Source organism: Eupeodes corollae, chromosome 2, assembly GCF_945859685.1.
Source record: "Eupeodes corollae chromosome 2, idEupCoro1.1, whole genome shotgun sequence".
In the NCBI taxonomy this organism is placed as follows: domain Eukaryota; kingdom Metazoa; phylum Arthropoda; class Insecta; order Diptera; family Syrphidae; genus Eupeodes; species Eupeodes corollae.
This window is the reverse complement of record NC_079148.1, coordinates 60,769,407-60,786,676: the sequence shown is the minus strand read 5'-3', so window position 1 is coordinate 60,786,676 and position 17,270 is coordinate 60,769,407. Positions and strand designations below refer to the sequence as shown.

General features: G+C 33.5%; 1 protein-coding gene across 1 annotated transcript in view; it reads right to left on the bottom strand.

The window, feature by feature from the left end:
* Positions 1 to 5,444: 5,444 nt before the first annotated feature.
* The window catches only part of LOC129945445 (ceramide synthase 6), a 30,647-nt gene continuing 18,821 nt past the window's right edge, over positions 5,445 to 17,270 (bottom strand). Inside the window, exons 2-7 of the mRNA XM_056055201.1 lie at positions 15,438 to 15,558; positions 15,151 to 15,372; positions 14,859 to 15,080; positions 7,082 to 7,197; positions 6,872 to 7,016; positions 5,445 to 6,799 (exon numbers count right to left, since the gene is read on the bottom strand). Coding sequence (XP_055911176.1) covers positions 6,635 to 6,799; positions 6,872 to 7,016; positions 7,082 to 7,197; positions 14,859 to 15,080; positions 15,151 to 15,372; positions 15,438 to 15,558 — 991 coding nt within the window. The 3' untranslated portion in view covers positions 5,445 to 6,634. The remainder of the gene's footprint in view (positions 6,800 to 6,871; positions 7,017 to 7,081; positions 7,198 to 14,858; positions 15,081 to 15,150; positions 15,373 to 15,437; positions 15,559 to 17,270) is intronic.

Here is a 17,270-nt window from a genome sequence, read left to right as displayed (position 1 = left end):
CACCCTTATTGCGGTAGTCGTTTTACTAAAACGCCAATTGTCATTTTCAAATCGGTATTGCGTACCTTAAACGCCAGACTCCTCGTCGCTATTAAGTTCCAAATGCGATCCACTTAAACAGCTGACATTTTGACACAGACATTTTAATTTTGTTTTTGTTATTTTGTGAAATTTTTGTTTACAAATACAAATGCTTAAAAGAATGTATAGTGTGGCCAGCTATTTTTCATGGAGAAGCAGTGAGGACGACGAGCAGCAAGAGAAAAAACGAAGAAAGAAAGATTTAGTTTTGCAGAGGCAATGGATTCGATCCACAGCTAACCCTTTTTAAAGTACTCGTAGTTGTGCTCACAAAATTTTTACTGGAACTTCAATATTTAAAATATTTTCCAGGTTTAAAATGTATTTCTGACTCAATATATTTTAAACTTCATGGAAAGTAATTTTCCTGGGAGACATTCTGTCTCAGTACCGAATATTTTAAAATTAGCGGCCACCTTAAGGTTTCTTGCTGAGGGAGGTTACCAAAAAGGCGTTGGGAATGATTTTAATTTGGGACTAGCACAGCCTATAATTAGCATCATTCTTAAGGAATATCTGTGTCCATTATGGATAAAGATGGAACTCTAAGAGGAAGAAAAAATCGATGCTAAATTACACTTTTTCCACCTGCAACATATCCGGTTAGATTAACAATATCATGCAACGACAAAAGCCTTGCAATCGCTTCCTTAACGTCATTCAAACATTTTTGTTTGAAAACTCCTTCACCTGTGGCTTCGATTTCTTTTTTGTTAAATATCAGCTTTTGTTTGACCCTGAATTTGGCGTCAAACCAAACCTAAAAAAGCACTTTAATTCTTTAATCAAAAGTTTGACAATTTCTTACTTTCTGCCATTCCTTTCTATTTCGTGTCGGTGGTCCAATGCAATTTAGCTCCTTTGCCAAGGACTCCCACCCCAACTTTGTTTCCTGATTTGCGATTGCACCTCCTTTAAATTTTTTTGCGAGGTTTTCATTTGCCTCCATCAGCTCAACAAGGCGTTTCATTTATTTATGACTCGTAACTTTTACCCTAAAAAAACTTTGTATAACAATTATAAACAACAAAAGAAGAAAACCTACATTTTGAGAATAATTTAAGCTCCGTGTCGTTTGCAACTTTGTGAACTTCGAAATTTGGCTTTTTAAAAGACATTGTTATTTTCAAAACGACTTACATAATACGAAAAATAACTGCATTAAGACAAATGTCACTAAATGAATGCATTCCACACAAACAAAAACGCCAGTTGACATTAAACAACATACGTAGTAGTAGTAGTAGTAATTTTTTATTGAGTTTCTTGTTTTTTACACATTTGTTTTTCTTATAAATTTTACATTATTTCACTTAGCTATAATATTGCCGACTTAGAATTGGCCAGGCTACACAGGTTTTTATTTATATTGTTTTTTTAATATATTTGACAATTTAATTTAAGTATTTAAAGAAATGGCTTCTGCTGGGAAAAATTTATGTGTGTTCACTCAATGAGAACCACGCTTATTTTGAAGTATGTAGGGGAGGAGGAAAAGGAGATAACAATATAAATTAGAACAGGCGAGATAGATTCGATGAAGTCGAGTCTACTCTAACACAAACATGTATGTGTGTACAAGTGCCTGTGTTTTTATTTTTGAAATACAAAGTTAAGTTTAATTGGTATAAGAATTTTTGTGAGTTGTTTCACCACTCATACTATCATATTTTCATCGATTTGTAGTTTGTGTTTATGTTACTTAGGTTTTATGAATAAAGATACTTTAATAAGTTAATTTTACATCTAGTATAAGGTACTGTCAGTCTTTTTGTAGTTTGTAATTCATTTTAGTAATATATTATGTTTAAGCTAACTTAAGATAATAGTTCACAGCCCCAGTTAAGGCACTTATTGATGTTAGACATTTTCATAAGTCAAATTGGTATATATGTTCTAGACTTATAGCTATGTATACTAAGTTAATGGTTTTGTACATTTAGGTATTTGTTTTTGATTTATATATTATTTGTTTATACATTTTCGGATATATGTATATAGAAATATATTTATTTTATAAATTATTCTTTCAAGTAATTATTAGGAACCTAAGTTGCAAATGATTCACATTTTGAAAGGTATCAAATAATAATAATAAGATAAGATAAGATAAGATAAGATAAGATAAGATAAGATAAGATAAGATAAGATAAGATAAGATAAGATAAGATAAGATAAGATAAGATAAGATAAGATAAGATAAGATAAGATAAGATAAGATAAGATAAGATAAGATAAGATAAGATAAGATAAGATAAGATAAGATAAGATAAGATAAGATAAGATAAGATAAGATAAGATAAGATAAGATAAGATAAGATAAGATAAGATAAGATAAGATAAGATAAGATAAGATAAGATAAGATAAGATAAGATAAGATAAGTACTATGGTCTAACTTTAATTCTGAAATATTCTGTGATTATTCAATATAATTTTTTTTTCCATTACAAATTTTTCTTGTTTTTGTTTTTACCGGCACTAAAGACATTCAAGATGAAATCTCCTAGCCTCTAAAATTTTCTGGTGATCTTTTTTTATAAAAAGGAGCAAGAAACAAGTTGTAATCGTCAGAGAACAGAAAACCCGGGTTGGAACCCTCACTGAGAATGCTAATTGGCGAAATATAGTATCATCGATTTCAATTTGTTTTTCTGAGGATAAAAGGGAATTGACGTTAGCTGTAATTAAGTTTAGATTCATGGTGAAAGGGATGCGACAAAAAGCAAATAAGCACCAGGCTTCTCATTTTCATTCATTTTTTTATATGAAGGCCAGAATGACCTTATTTTTGAAATTAGCTGCCCAATCGGCAAACCAAACAATTTCTGAGACTCATTAATGAAATCTGAAACATCATTGCCATCAGTGGAACAAGGGAGGGGTTTATTCTGCCCTTTATCGCTATTTTTGACTATATCCGCGAAGGAAAAGCCCGTTTGCGGTAACCTATTATTATCACTGGTGCTAACTAAGTTATTTAAAACTAACTTGTTCTTTTTGTCAGGACGTGAAGTCACTTCCTCTTTTTTTTTTAGGTATAATGATCTTTTTGGGCAACCTTTGTAGTTGGCTGGATGCCCTGCCGTTCCACAATTGACACACGATGCAACTGATGTTTCATTTTTTGGTCCCAGACTACACTTGCCAACTTCATGACTGAGAAGGCATTTGACACATCTAGTTACAAACGCACAGTATTCCGAGAGATGACCAAACCTCTGGCATCTGTAGCACTGCTTCATTCCAGAGCTTCTTATTGTATCCCACCTTACTTTGTGTCTCAGTAGAGATTTGAGAGTTTTTATTTGAAGGAGACTTTCCCTATCCTCCAGAGAGCAGACAAACATGTCCAATGGGATTCCATTTTCTTTAGACCATTTGGTCTCAAAGTTTTTAACAGTCACCCTCAGTGAGGGCACCAACTTTACAATCTCCGACTGAATCTCTGACGGAGAGAACTCACTTGAAATGCCTTTTAAAATTAAATTGTATTTTTTTTGCTCCTTAGGAGTGAAAGAGAAAGCTTCTATTTCAGTTTTTCGAAATTCATTCAATAAGTAACTATGGAGATTTACATCTTTTACAAAAATTTTAAGTTTGCCAAAACCTCTAGTCTCAAATTTAACATTTTCAGAATTAAAATTAGACTTACTTATAAAATGGAGAAGATCCTTCGATGATACTCCTTTAGCAAAAATTGGGGGACACCAGTTCTTTTCCTCCACAGGTACTGAAGCTTTGATGTTTTTTGGTTGATTGATGATTAACGAGTCTGCTGTCTGCTGTACGGCTGAAGGGTTATCATTAGCGTCTTCATAATACTCCGGATCCAGCAATATAAAGCGGTTACTATTATTTTTTTCATTGGCAACTTTTTTTGCGTTGTTAACTGATGAGTATTGGCGTCTTTTTCGTGCCAAAATATTAGTGAATGTATCTTTACTATTCACAAGAATGCTTCTTAGAGTAGATACTGTATCTACATCTGTTGCTGCAGACGATCCGTCCGCTGCATTAGTATTTGTAGTAACGGCACTACCGATTACTACGCTGTTTTCAGGAAGTAGAACCTTGTCATCGAAATGACTGGCTCTCTCACTTGCACCAATAACTGACGCGCTTGCGTCTGTCTCCATTTCATTTTCAGAGGTTGGAAATGCGCTTGAAGGGGAAGCGCCGGCAATTGGCATCGACCACCATTCTAAATTTGTTAGAATCTGTTTTTTATCTTCACTATTTAATAATGATGAGGGTAAACTCGTAATTTTTTTGTTTTTTAAACACTTTGATAAAGTTTTGTCAGGGGGAACACTATATGGAGGTTTGCCCGCCTCCATGGTCAGATTTTCCAATTTCACTTTTTGTTTGTTGTTCACTTTAAAAGAGCTGCTACTAAACACGTCCTTCTTCTACAAGAGTCAAATCGAGAAACCAACAACATACGTAATTACAAATTCTTTTGACGTGTTTTGATATGTCGTTCAACGACTACCGCAATAAGGGTGAATAATAAAAAACAAGGAAGGGATCTTTTTTAAAAAATTGGCATGTCAATTGTGACACATGAATAATGTATTTGAATTCGAACTCGGGTTCGGGTTCGGTTACTTTCGGAAATTCAATTTCTGGCGTAATTTAATATTAATAGAATTGTTTGCGAAATTCTCCTTTTTATTTCAAATTGATTGGGCGTTCTGCAAGAGTTACGACCAGTTTCAATACAGCTACGTTTATCTTATTCAAAATCGAACATGAACTCTTCTAAGTGTCCAAAACCAACACCATTTTCGTTAGTATTTCCCTTGGATATCATTTCATAACATTGTCTAGATGTGGAGGGTTGCGGCTATTGTAGCTCTCTTTTCATTCAAAAAGGCCAAATGACTTGCTGAAGCTGAAGAGGAGAAAAAGGTTCTTCACCTCCTCTCTACCTGTCCACTTTTAGCTCAAAAACTTAAGCCCTACCTAGGAGAATTCTTCTATAACGATCCAAGGCACACTTATACATACATACATCAATAGTCTTTTACGTTACGAAAGTATCTTTCTTTTTGGATTCAATGAGATCAGAAGTGAATTTGGGATTTATATGGTATCGGAATGGGGAAAACAACTGGCTTAATTTTGTCCTACCCCATCGCGGACAGCCATTTTAAGTTAACGCACTCACCATCATTTCATATGACCATATGGTTTTGATAAAGGTGTTGTTTTGCAATTTGACAGGCACCGGGTTATACCCTGATGAAATAGTTATGATATTTTATCTTACAACTTTCATTATTACAATCTATATTCTGCATAAATATTCAGACAATCACAATGCATTAGAATACAGATTCAAATAAAAAAAAGCTCAGCTGAATTTAATTAAATAAAACAATTATATTTTAACTCTTATTTTTTATTACAATGTAGAATAATATTAAAAATAATAGTTTACTATAAAAAAAATATTAACTTTCTTTTATACATTTTAAATTAAAATTGAATACCAAATTGGTTTTCTTTGATTTTTTTATAAGACGATTTTTTCATACAAGTTTTAATTTTTCATTAATACACACGTTTCGAAAGCTATCTTTGTATACAAAACCACACTGGGGAAGATTCTATTTTGAGTTTTTTTTTCTTCATATTTACCCCGATTGTGTTATGTACTACTCTTTTTGTAATAAAATGGTTGGTGGGTGTTAGAAAACAAAGTAATTAAAAAAAAAAAACATATTCAAAACATCTTCTTCCTTATAAGTGGTTGCAAAATACGTGATGTGATTTAAAACTAAAAGTCATGCATAAAAAAAAAACAAAATAAGTGCTCGTGGTGCTGCATCATCATCATTATCATCATCAATCAACTAGCATTTTATGGGAAGGTGTGAAAAATACACATTTTGAGACTGTGACAAGCCCAATGCAATATTGTCTACTAATATAATTATATATTTAGAAAAAATTAAAACCTTTTGGTCACAAATTACTTATATTTAAGTATTATGCATTTTTTAAGTTATGCAAAAAGTTAAAAAAAAATATTAACTTTTGCTAAGATAAGATTTACAAGGTTTAAAAGTTTTAATATTTTAGTAACAACATTATAATCTTAGCTATATTTACGACCTAATGTTTATACACATCATACATCATATCTTGTTTATATAAACATTTTTTTTTTGTTTTTGTTTTGTTTGCTTGTTATAATTTAATTTTATTTTATTTTTATACAATCATAGAACGTTTAAAACGATTTTTTGGTTTCTGCTTCAAAATGAGTGGTGAATAATTTTTTTCTGTTTGTTTTAAGTTGAACACAAAACTACTGCTAGCAGATTATTATAATTTATTTTAAATTAAATTAAAAGAACAAAGAAACAAGAAATACAATCGAAAATACGGAATGAATATTTTTAGTTGTTGTTCTCTTTCCTTTTACTTAATACGTTCTTAATTATTATTATTAATTACAAATGAAAATAAAATAAAACTTAATGATAATAACGTTCTATATACTTTACTTTCTACTTTGAACATTTAACTGAATTCCTCGATTATCAATTTGTGGTGTGAAGGTGGTCTGCTATTTCGCTTGCTGTTGCGGGTAAGCTTGTTGAATTCGCAGTCTTTTCGGTGAGCTTGCCATTTGCTTGCATCAGGAGCTTCGCACTTTCTGAACTATCTGATATCTCACTGCTGCTAGATCTTATGTCACCAGCCATCTAAAAGGAAATTATATATGGAACAAAAATGTTTATACTTGAATTCCTTATTCTTTCGTTTGTTTAACTTACAAGTCCTTTTTTGATCGATTCAATTGCAATTTTAACAATCATATATGTCCACACTATATGCAAAAGCAGGAGAAGTATAAGCAGTCCATTGAAAATATAGTACGCGGGGAACATTGGCAGGATGGATGGTGCCTCAATAGATGAACTGTAAAAGGATTGAATATGTTGGTTACTCAATTCGAATTGAGTTTTAAAAAATACAATTCATACCTGTAGATAATCCGGGGGTAGAATCCCAGTCGGGATACAATCCAAACCACGGTAAAGACAGCAAATATACAATCACAAGTCTTTTGGAAATTAGCGTATTTTGTCAATTTAGCTGCCTGCAAGGAAATATTTTGTTTATTAAATATAATAAGATCTAAAAACTGAAACTGGTTTTTTTTGGTTCGAAAAAAATATTTAACGATTTAAAACTTAACCATCAAACAATGTCGCTACGGCCGATATAATGTATTTTTGCAATGTCGAAAGATAAGGACAGCTCGGTTCCATCTCATTTCTTTTAAACCTGTGGTTCGCAGACTACTTTTTTTTTCAAAAGTTCTTGCTATGTTTAACAAATGAATGGTTTGAAATTCACTCTAACCTGGAAACTTCAACATCAAAAATCAGGGACAAAATCAAAAATAAAGAACAATGAAAGTATTTCTCTGAAGTTCGGATTCGGTTGCTCAGAATTAAATGGCGAAGAGAAATCATAGGGTGTTTTATACTGGAATGTTTTCTACAACGAAGCTATGAAGCCTGCCAACATTTTGAGACAAAGCACAAGGAATAGTGAATTTTTTAACATAAAGTTACAGGAGACGGAGAGGAAAAAGAAATCATTACGGAAAGTTGCTACGGAAAGTATCAATGCAAATGCTGTAATTGCATCCTGCAAGTTTTAACTGATGATAGGTAAGTTTGAAAAAATTAATTTCGAGCCCAGATTTAAAATTGTTCCAAAAGAAAGATTTAAAATGGATAAACCCTATGAATTACAATTAAAAGAATCGATTGCAGTTGACTACTTCTGCACTCCAAACTTCTGCAACAGAATTGTCCGGCTGCAAGAGTGGTCTACGCGCTTTTGTTTAATGTGATAGTTTTCACACTCCAAATTTAAAAGCCCCCTTGGAAGATGCTAAGCCGATTATTATGTTTCACCCAGCTTGAAAAGCGATTATATAGTATTTGAGCGAATATTTTTCTTAGGCTACACAGAATTGATATACCTCTATAGTTTTCAACTAAGGATGCATCATCCTTTTTAAAAATCGGAAAAATAAGGGAATAAGGAATAGTCCTCGTTTAAGAAGACGTTATTAAAGAATATAAAAAGAGAATCATGAAAATTTGCAGTGATATTCTTAAAAAACTCAGCTGGTATGCCATCAAGTCCACAGGACTTGTTGTTTTCATCGTAGTAAGTGCGTTAACCAACTCATTTAATTCAATTGGTGCATCGAGATCTTCATCAACAACATTCGGAAGTGCGTATTGGAAAATTAGTGGAGAAATTCCTCCTGCCAGAAGTCCACCGAAGTATAATCCAAACGTTTCTGCTTCACCTGCAATAGCTGTCGATGGTTCACAGTGCCCTATTTCCCGAACTTTGTGCCAAAAAACTTTTGAATTTTTACAGTTAAATAACTCGTTAGCAATTCTCTTAAAGTAGTTACTTTGCTTGGTAGCACAAATGGCTTTATAGTTTTTATTACTTAAGACATAGAGATTCTTGAAATGAGTACTATTCGTTTTACGGAAAAGATTCAGTAGATTGAAGAACTTCTTTCTATATTTTATGCACTCCCAGTCATACCATTTTTCTTTATACTCCCTACTCTTAAAGTTATTTTTAGGAGAGGATATTTTTTGATGATATCTATCAGACGGTTCATTATTTGTTCACTTGAGAGATTGTGAAGACGGAGACAAGAATTTTTTTCATTAAATATATATATATATATATTTAATATTTGTATTTTCAAAATAGAAGTTGGCGGAGCTAATTATGTAAGTAAATTTAATTACAATTTTAACTGGCAGATGAGTTGAAATAGTCTCTGTGAGCACCTGAAAGTCCACAAGAACATCTAGCCACGCACCTTTTGACACACATCCGTGCTCGGTAACGAAGGTATATTCACCATTCATATCCCCTTTAGTTATACCATTTAGAAAAACAAATCCGTAATCTTCACACATACCCAAAAGGCGTCTTCCACAACTATTCGTAATTTCATCCATGGACCATCTCACTGTTGGAAAATCTTCAGGATAACCAGAGACTAACTATTGTTCATTATAGCAAAAAGATAAATATAAACAAAAAAAGCATCAAGAAAGTTCTTGATAAGTTGTTGATGCTGACTTGATTTGGAGCAAAAATGACGGAAAAAGACAATGAAAAGTATTTAATCAAAGTCTAAATTGTTAATGCTATAAATTAATTCGTTTTATGAATTTCAGGGAATATTTTACCGGCACACAAATTAAACTATTAATAGAAACCAGATTCAAACGTGAAGGTGAATTTATTGACGGCAGAAAATCAAAGTCTTGTGGAGAAAAGGTTTATGTGTGGCTCCAGATTTGAATTGCAATGAGAGTTTTTATTAGTATCACATCCATCATAAAGCAAAAGTAGTTTTTAAACGTAAAACTGTTTGTCAATCAGCATCACACCGTAATCAGCTGAGCAACGATCAGGATCGCAAAAAAGCGGTGATGCCTTATCACTACCAAAAAATTTGACATTTGTGAGTTTACCCTATGTAATAACATGCGCAGCATCCATTGACAGCTAATACTAACATGCTGAAGTTTTGAAACGGTTTTTCAAGGTTCGTTAAGAAACACCAATGTTTTTGGCAATAACAGTTAAAAAAAAAAAAAAACAATCGGTGACTTAAGAAATTGATTTCTCGGAAAGAAGATTTGAAAAAAAAGGATTATCCGCCATTTTCAACACTAAATTAATTTTTAACAAGTACCAACAATATTTAACCAGATTCAATTTTTCGAAGTTCTCTCAAACATTTCAAGGACCTGAGAAAAAATTTTCGGGAATACTTTCCAATTCCTGATAACAACAAATTATATATTAAAAAAAAAAAACATTTTAAATCGTCTTGAATCAAATGAGGACTTTATCAGCCTTGGATTCAGGTTTAAAACTTGTGTTTACAAATATGTTTACATTCTTTTTGAATTTTGGTTCAATGCTAGAAAGCAATATCCGAAAGAGCTATTAAGTCATAATTCTATTTCATATTTATGTAAAAAAGCGTTTTCAATTCTTGACTACATAAAAAACAAATATATATATAAATAAGATAAGAATCTAATTTAAGAATTCAGTTTGGTTCGTTTGTGCTAAATATAAATAACTTGGTACCTAAAAAACAACACCAGCCATCAATTACATTTATTATAAAAATAAAATAAATTGGGTGGCGCAACAGTCCGTTGAGAACTAGGGCCTAGTGACTTACAATTCTCAACCATTCCTGTTTGCGAGTAATGTTGTCACGAATGGACATTATTATACTTTTATAAAAACAAAAGGTATTCAATTTTCTAGGTATAACGATGATAATTTAAAGATTGTACACAATATAACAATCATTTTTATTAAATTCTAAATTCTAAAAACTTTTAAATTCGTTGCTAGGAGTTCGCACACTTTCAAAGGTTAAGAACTGTTTAACTCATAATATATTGTTGATAGATCTGCGATTGATTCAAAATTAAACAACATTAATTATTTTTTTACTATATTGTTTATTCTTTCAGAAAAAAAAAACCAATGACACAGATAAAAAAAAAAAACAACCCGAAAATTTACTAAAAGTTTACAGAAAATTAAAAATATTTATGCAAGCAAAATCAAGCCTGCACCAGACCAGTTGCAGGATAACCAATCACATAGATTACGCACAAATTCTACAAAAGTACATAGAAACAGTGTAAGCACAGTTTACATGACAACCTGTCTGTGCTTTAATAAACTTTTTAGTACTATTTTTCCTTAGAAATAGAAACGAATTGTTGGACACAAGAATGAGTCGACAATATCCATGTATGTATACTAATGGTTTGAAAACGGATACTGGAATAGGGGCAAATTTCATCCCTGAAACTCTCAATTTTGCCAACTCCTTTAGACTTCCCGATCAGAACAGGGTATTTTAAGACGAGGTATGGCAGTAACACACGCTTCGAAAAAGCTTCTTATTAAAATGGATTTCTGCCACAACAATCAAATCGAAGCTTGTACTGTCCCCAAAATCTAACGCAAAGCATGAAATTACACTCTTTAGGGTACCAGGTCGAACAAGATAGGTGGCGAGGATAGGTACAACACAGAACTAATCCAGTATAGACTTAACATCCAGTGATTTAAAACGCATGAATGGTAACAAGATATTCCTAGAAACCAATGAAAGATGGAAATGCCTTGAAACCTGTACCCAGTCAAGAAACTATGATCCAAATTTGACAAAATAATATCTCGTTCTATTATGCTCTAGACTAAAATCTTTACCACTACTTGCACTACTACCTGTTAGGTTACCATGACAACAAATTGCAGAGGCTGTTGTCGTTGCCCAGCACTATGTGACTCTTGAAATAAATTCTTAATCACACACTTCTTTAATAATCTTGAAGAAGATTATTAAAGAAGAAGATATTCGAGGAAACAGCCTATTAGGTTGTATCAAGCCCTCTTAAAAGCTAGAATAAGACAATCAATATATATCATAGGTCTAATCATTTATTTTTAGGGAAGTTCAATGCTTCACAATGAATATATGTACATTGATGTAAGTGTGGGGATAACCCCCTAACTTTAGGGGTAAATATTTAATAATTGCTTCAACAAAATTGATTTTTTCTTTTGTTTAATACTAGAGTCATCAAAATTACACAACGCCTACAATTAAATGCAAAGTTGTCCAAATCTCATCTCGATTCGTGTCATAAAATAAAAAAAAAACGAAATTCTAAATATATAAAAACAGGTATGAATTCAGTTGCTATCAAATTTCAACACACGAGACACCTAAATTAATAATATTGCACTTGCATGCAATAGTTAATTAAATATGGAAGTACGTTAGTTTTAAATTCATATAAATGTACTATATACGGACAATTAAATTAGCAATGGGTTTGTCATCTTTGAAGAGATTTAATTTGATTTCTCAATGACAGATACTTTATATGTAATAATAATTTATATAGACAAAGAGATATACACACAATTAATAAAGATTATTTAATGTGATATATTAAAAACAATATTGAAGAGAATAACATTTAAGACTCATGAATGCCTAAAGTTTTAGTTATTTCTTTTACTAAACGGAAAAGCTAATGTGGTTAGAAATAGATGCGAAAATTGAATTAAAACAATTGACACTGATAACAGACTGGTCAACTAAATGAATTAAAGTAGTTAGTAATTAACAAAAAACTCATAGTCCAGGCACATCAAACTTATCAACTGCAATGTTTCTAAACTGCTATTATACATGAAATTCTGTCAACTGCATCCTTTTAACTCAAATTTATTCAACTTTAGTGTATCATTAATTAATAAAGTCAAATTGATAGGAGTACGTCCAAATCATCGACTGATTCAAATCAGTCAATTTCAGCCGGCGTTCCCAAGAATTGGGTATCGCTGAGAACAAATTATGGAGTATGTTCAAAAGGAGGAGGAGCAGAGATGAAATTCCGAACTTTTATGAGCAGGTGAAACGGAATTCACAAGTCTATAAACCTAGAACCGAAGGCTGCAAAGACGAAAGTGGAAACAAGTGGAATCGCAGTCAATGCTGAGGATATGGAAGAACCACTTCTGCAGACTGTATTACGGCGACGACGAACCGAATTCCGCTGTCAGGCAGGATGATCCATTCAACTTAGACGACGAAAGCCAACAATCCCGTCCTCCCGACTTGGACGAAGTAAAGATCGCTGGAGCAAATGGCTTGAATGCCGAGCTCTTCAAAGCAGCTGGAGATAATTTAGTTAGGAATATGCACCAACTTATCTGTAAGATATGGTCGGAAGAAAGCATGCCCAATGAAAGGAACCTCAGTATTGTTTGCCCGATTCTGAAAAAAGGAGACCCTCTACATTGCACCACCTATAGAGGAATCAGTCTTCTTAACATCGCTTACAAGATCTTCTCTGTTGTAGTATGTGAACGTCTAAAGCCCAAACTGATAGGTCCTTATCAGTGTCACATTACGGATGATCCTGGAAAAAACCCAAGAACACCAAATCGACACCCACAATCTTTTTATCGATATCAAGGCCGCATATGACAGCATCTACAGGGACGAGCTGTATAGAGCATCCCTGCCAAACTCGTTCCTTTGTGCAGCATGACCATTGCGAATTCACGCTCCATAAATGTTGGAAACAACTTAACAGAACCTTTCGATGTCAAAAAAGGTTTTAGACAAGGTGATGCGCTGTCATGCGATTTTTTAACATCGTACTTGAAAGAATAGTGCAGAGCTTTTACTTCAACACTAGAGGCACTATCTTTCAAAAGTCTGTCCAATAACTAGCATATGCTGATGACATAATCGGAAGAGGCGGCAAAAATGGGTTTAACGGTTAATGAGGGCAAAACAAAGTACATGCTGTCGTCAAGGAAGGACTTACAACACCGACGTCTCGGTCAAAACGTCACCACCGAGAAACGTAACTTTGAGGTAATCAAGGACTTCGTCTACCTAGGCTCCGCTATAAACTCAAAAAACAACACCAACGCTGTTTCTTTGGGCTAAGAAATCAATTGAGTAGCAAAGTTCTCTCTCGAAAGACCAAAGTGTCGCTATATAAGACCCTCATCATCCCCGTCCTGCTATACGGTGCAGAAGCATGGACTATGTCAAAATCGGATGAAAGCACCTTGAGTCGTGATCTACGGTCCCTTATGCATAAAATGGGAGTGTAGGAGAAGATGAAACGCCGAACTGTACGGACTATACAGCGGCGTAGATTTAGTCAGAAGGGTAAAAGTCCAACGACTAAGATGGCTGGGTCACGTCAAGCGCATGGAAACTAATGCTCCGGCCCGGAAAGTCTTCGAAACCACACCCACACACCGCGATTCAGGTGGCGCGCACAAGTGGAAAGTGACCTCACCCAACTTGGAGCGCGAAACTGGAGACATCTAGCTAGGGACCGAGCTAGATGGAGGAGTTTGTTGGGTGAGGCCCCAGTTCTCACAGGACTGTAGCGCCACCTTAAGTAAGTAAGTAAGTTAGCCTAACATTATCTTAAAAAAACTATCGTAATATTTCGTTGTTTTACATGTTTGTTAGCTTTGTAGTTTTTTGTTTTGCTTATATGAACCTTGTCGTACACTAAATGTTACCCAACAAACAAAAATTTTAATTTCTTGAAAAGTGAGATGCCCACGAAGGCACACCATTTAAATTATTTGGAAAAATAGAAAACTATAAAAAAGCTATAAGGCTGACTTTTGTTTTTGCCTACTTCTTTTTGTTGGTCTTACATCTACTGACGTTAACTATAGTTTTACCTTTAGTTTGGAAATTATTAAAATACAAACTTGTATACAAAAATTGAAGTTTTTTATTTGTAGCAATCATTTTCATAAAAAAAAGGACAAACCTACCACATTCTAATCTAATAGAAGTCTTTTAATAATGATTGGGGCACAAAACCTATGGATTTTCATTCGGCGCTGTTTTAATTGCATGTTTCTATTTTTTCATTTAAATTTAATATTTTTCATTTAAAATCTATTACCTACGATAATTATCTTTTTTATTGAGTGTTCTAGTTTAATTGACCATACTTTGGACATTGAAGAAATATTTGAATTAATTAATTGCTTCGAAGACAAGAAACTGACAATCTACCATGCAGCTAAATTTAAATCGTTTTTATTGCATCATGAAGACATGTTTTATATTAAAGTAATATACTTTAAACTTTAACTTACCTCTAGGAATATATCAGCACAATCATGCACCACAAGAACCAAAGATCCAACTCGATGCAAATTACAAACCCAACTCAAGGCCATCAGCAATAACGTTACCATATGATGGATAAACATTTGCCAAAAGTCTTTTCTTTTAACATCAATAAATTGAGTTGCAGTTAGAGACCAATAAAATGACATAGAGATCATATAATACCACCAAATATCACTTTCAATTGACTGAAATTAAAATGTATAAAATCAATTAATAAAACGATAAGACAGAACAAACTAAACAAAAATGATTTACCTGATGTGGGTAGCCATACCAGCAATTTTTAATATCCCAAAACCAAGGTTTATCCCATAATACTATTAATCCAAATATAAAACTGTACGTATAATAAAGACAACGCCAAGTATTTTCACAAAATTTCACCAACGTCGATGGTTTATCTTGTGCTCTTCTAAGACGCCACCATCTTTGGATTTGTCTTTCAGTTAAATCTGTTTGTTTCATTAAACTAAGAACCTGGTTAGACAAATGAAAAAAAAATAGTGGTTTTAGGGGTGGAAAACAAAAACACGGTTACTTACGGTTTTGTGTCCCAGCCGACTTGATTTTTCATACGCTTCTTGTAAGATTGGATTTGGTGATGCCTTTTTTGGTCTCGAACTCCTGATACCAAGAGATTTTCCTATTGGAGCTATCCAAAATCTGGAAAAGAGATGCAAGTACATCAAAAAACCTATATTCTGGAGGCACTAACAATACAAAAAAAATTATTATCAAAACTATATTATTAAGGTAATAAAATTCAAAAGCTAAGAATATTTAATTAAGAGTAAAATAAGAAAGATCGCGGAACAACTTAAGTTGCGAATAATTCGCTTTTTTACAAGTTTCCTAATTCAATGAGAATTTACTTTTTTTTCATTGAATGATGGATCAAAAATTATTGATATGGTTGTTTAAGGCGTTTACTGAGTACCGCTAAAACTAGGCCTCTGCTTCCACTTTCGTAATCATTGTAGTATGTTCCAGGCTAGAGTTTTGACCTAGCTGAAAAAGATGTGATATCAACATCACCTAATCCAGCATTTCTCAGACAGTCCTGCTGATATTAGAATCTCACTAACTTTCAAACAGTTTATAACAATCATATTTACCATGCAGGATCATCAACTAACTGACTTACTTATTTTACTAGGGTTGGCTATAAGAGGACAAAAAATGCCTTTCTTTTGTTTGTATCTACAGTGCAATAGCTCGAAAACATTGGATTGCCCTGGGGTAATTCTAAAATAGTAACATAAATGATCCCATACTCAAGAGCATCAATAGCTTTTTACGGTTCTTCCCTTTAAGAAAAAGTCTATAGATTTATGTTGTAACCGTGGCGTGATGGTTAGTGCGTAGGACAGGCTTGTTAGAGTTTTTTGGTCAATCCCTGTCAGTGAAACTTAAAGTTAAAGCTGTTCAGTGATCATATTCGGTATAACGACTATGAAGGTTGACTATGACCAATATTATAAGCTAATTGCTTATTAGGGTCAAGAAGGTAAGTTTCTTTTTTTTTTTTAAAGCCAATCCAACTGAGGAAAACCGGAATAAGTTCAAGCAAGCCAGGAAGGCCTGCAACGCCCATATTCGACGGACAAAATTTTTAAATTATCAAAAATTACGGCAAAAAATACTGCAATGTCCCAAAGGCAGTATAAATGTTTAGTCATTTGTAAAAAATATGAGGAATTCTTCCTCTTCCTCGGTTCCTATGCTCGTTGTGAATGACACTTCATTTATTAGCTCTTTAGAGAAACCAAATCTCTTTGCTAGGCAGTTCGCCGCCAATTCAACGCTGCTAGTGAGTGTTATGACTCCGCCTGTACTTGAGCGAGTTAGTGGTTCTATGGGACCAATCTTTTTTCGCACTCGTATTGTGGCAAGAGTCCTAAGAGATCTAAACACACATAAATCCGCTGTTTCGGATGGTATCCCCGCTATTGTTCTTCAACGCTGTCAAAACCACTGCGTAAGCTTTTTCATTTGTCCTACTCCTCAGGTCTCGTTCCGAGCGGATCGAAAATGGCAATTTTCCAGCCTATTTCCAAAAAAGGCGAATCTTCCTCACCCTCCAACTACCGAACGATTGCACTTACGTCCCTTCTTTCCAAGGTCATGGAAACGCTGATTAATTATCAGCTCAAGAAATATCTTGAAGATCGAAAGCTTCTTAATGACCGACAATACGGCTTTCGTAGCAATAGGTCCACTGGTCATCTCACCGAACAGTGGAACAAATCTTTACATAGTTTTAGAGAAAGTAAGATTATTGCACTTGATATTTCAAAAGCATTTAATAGGGTTTGGCATCAGGCTCTCTTATAAAAAATGCGTGCTTTCGGTTTACATGAATCCCTGCTTCATTG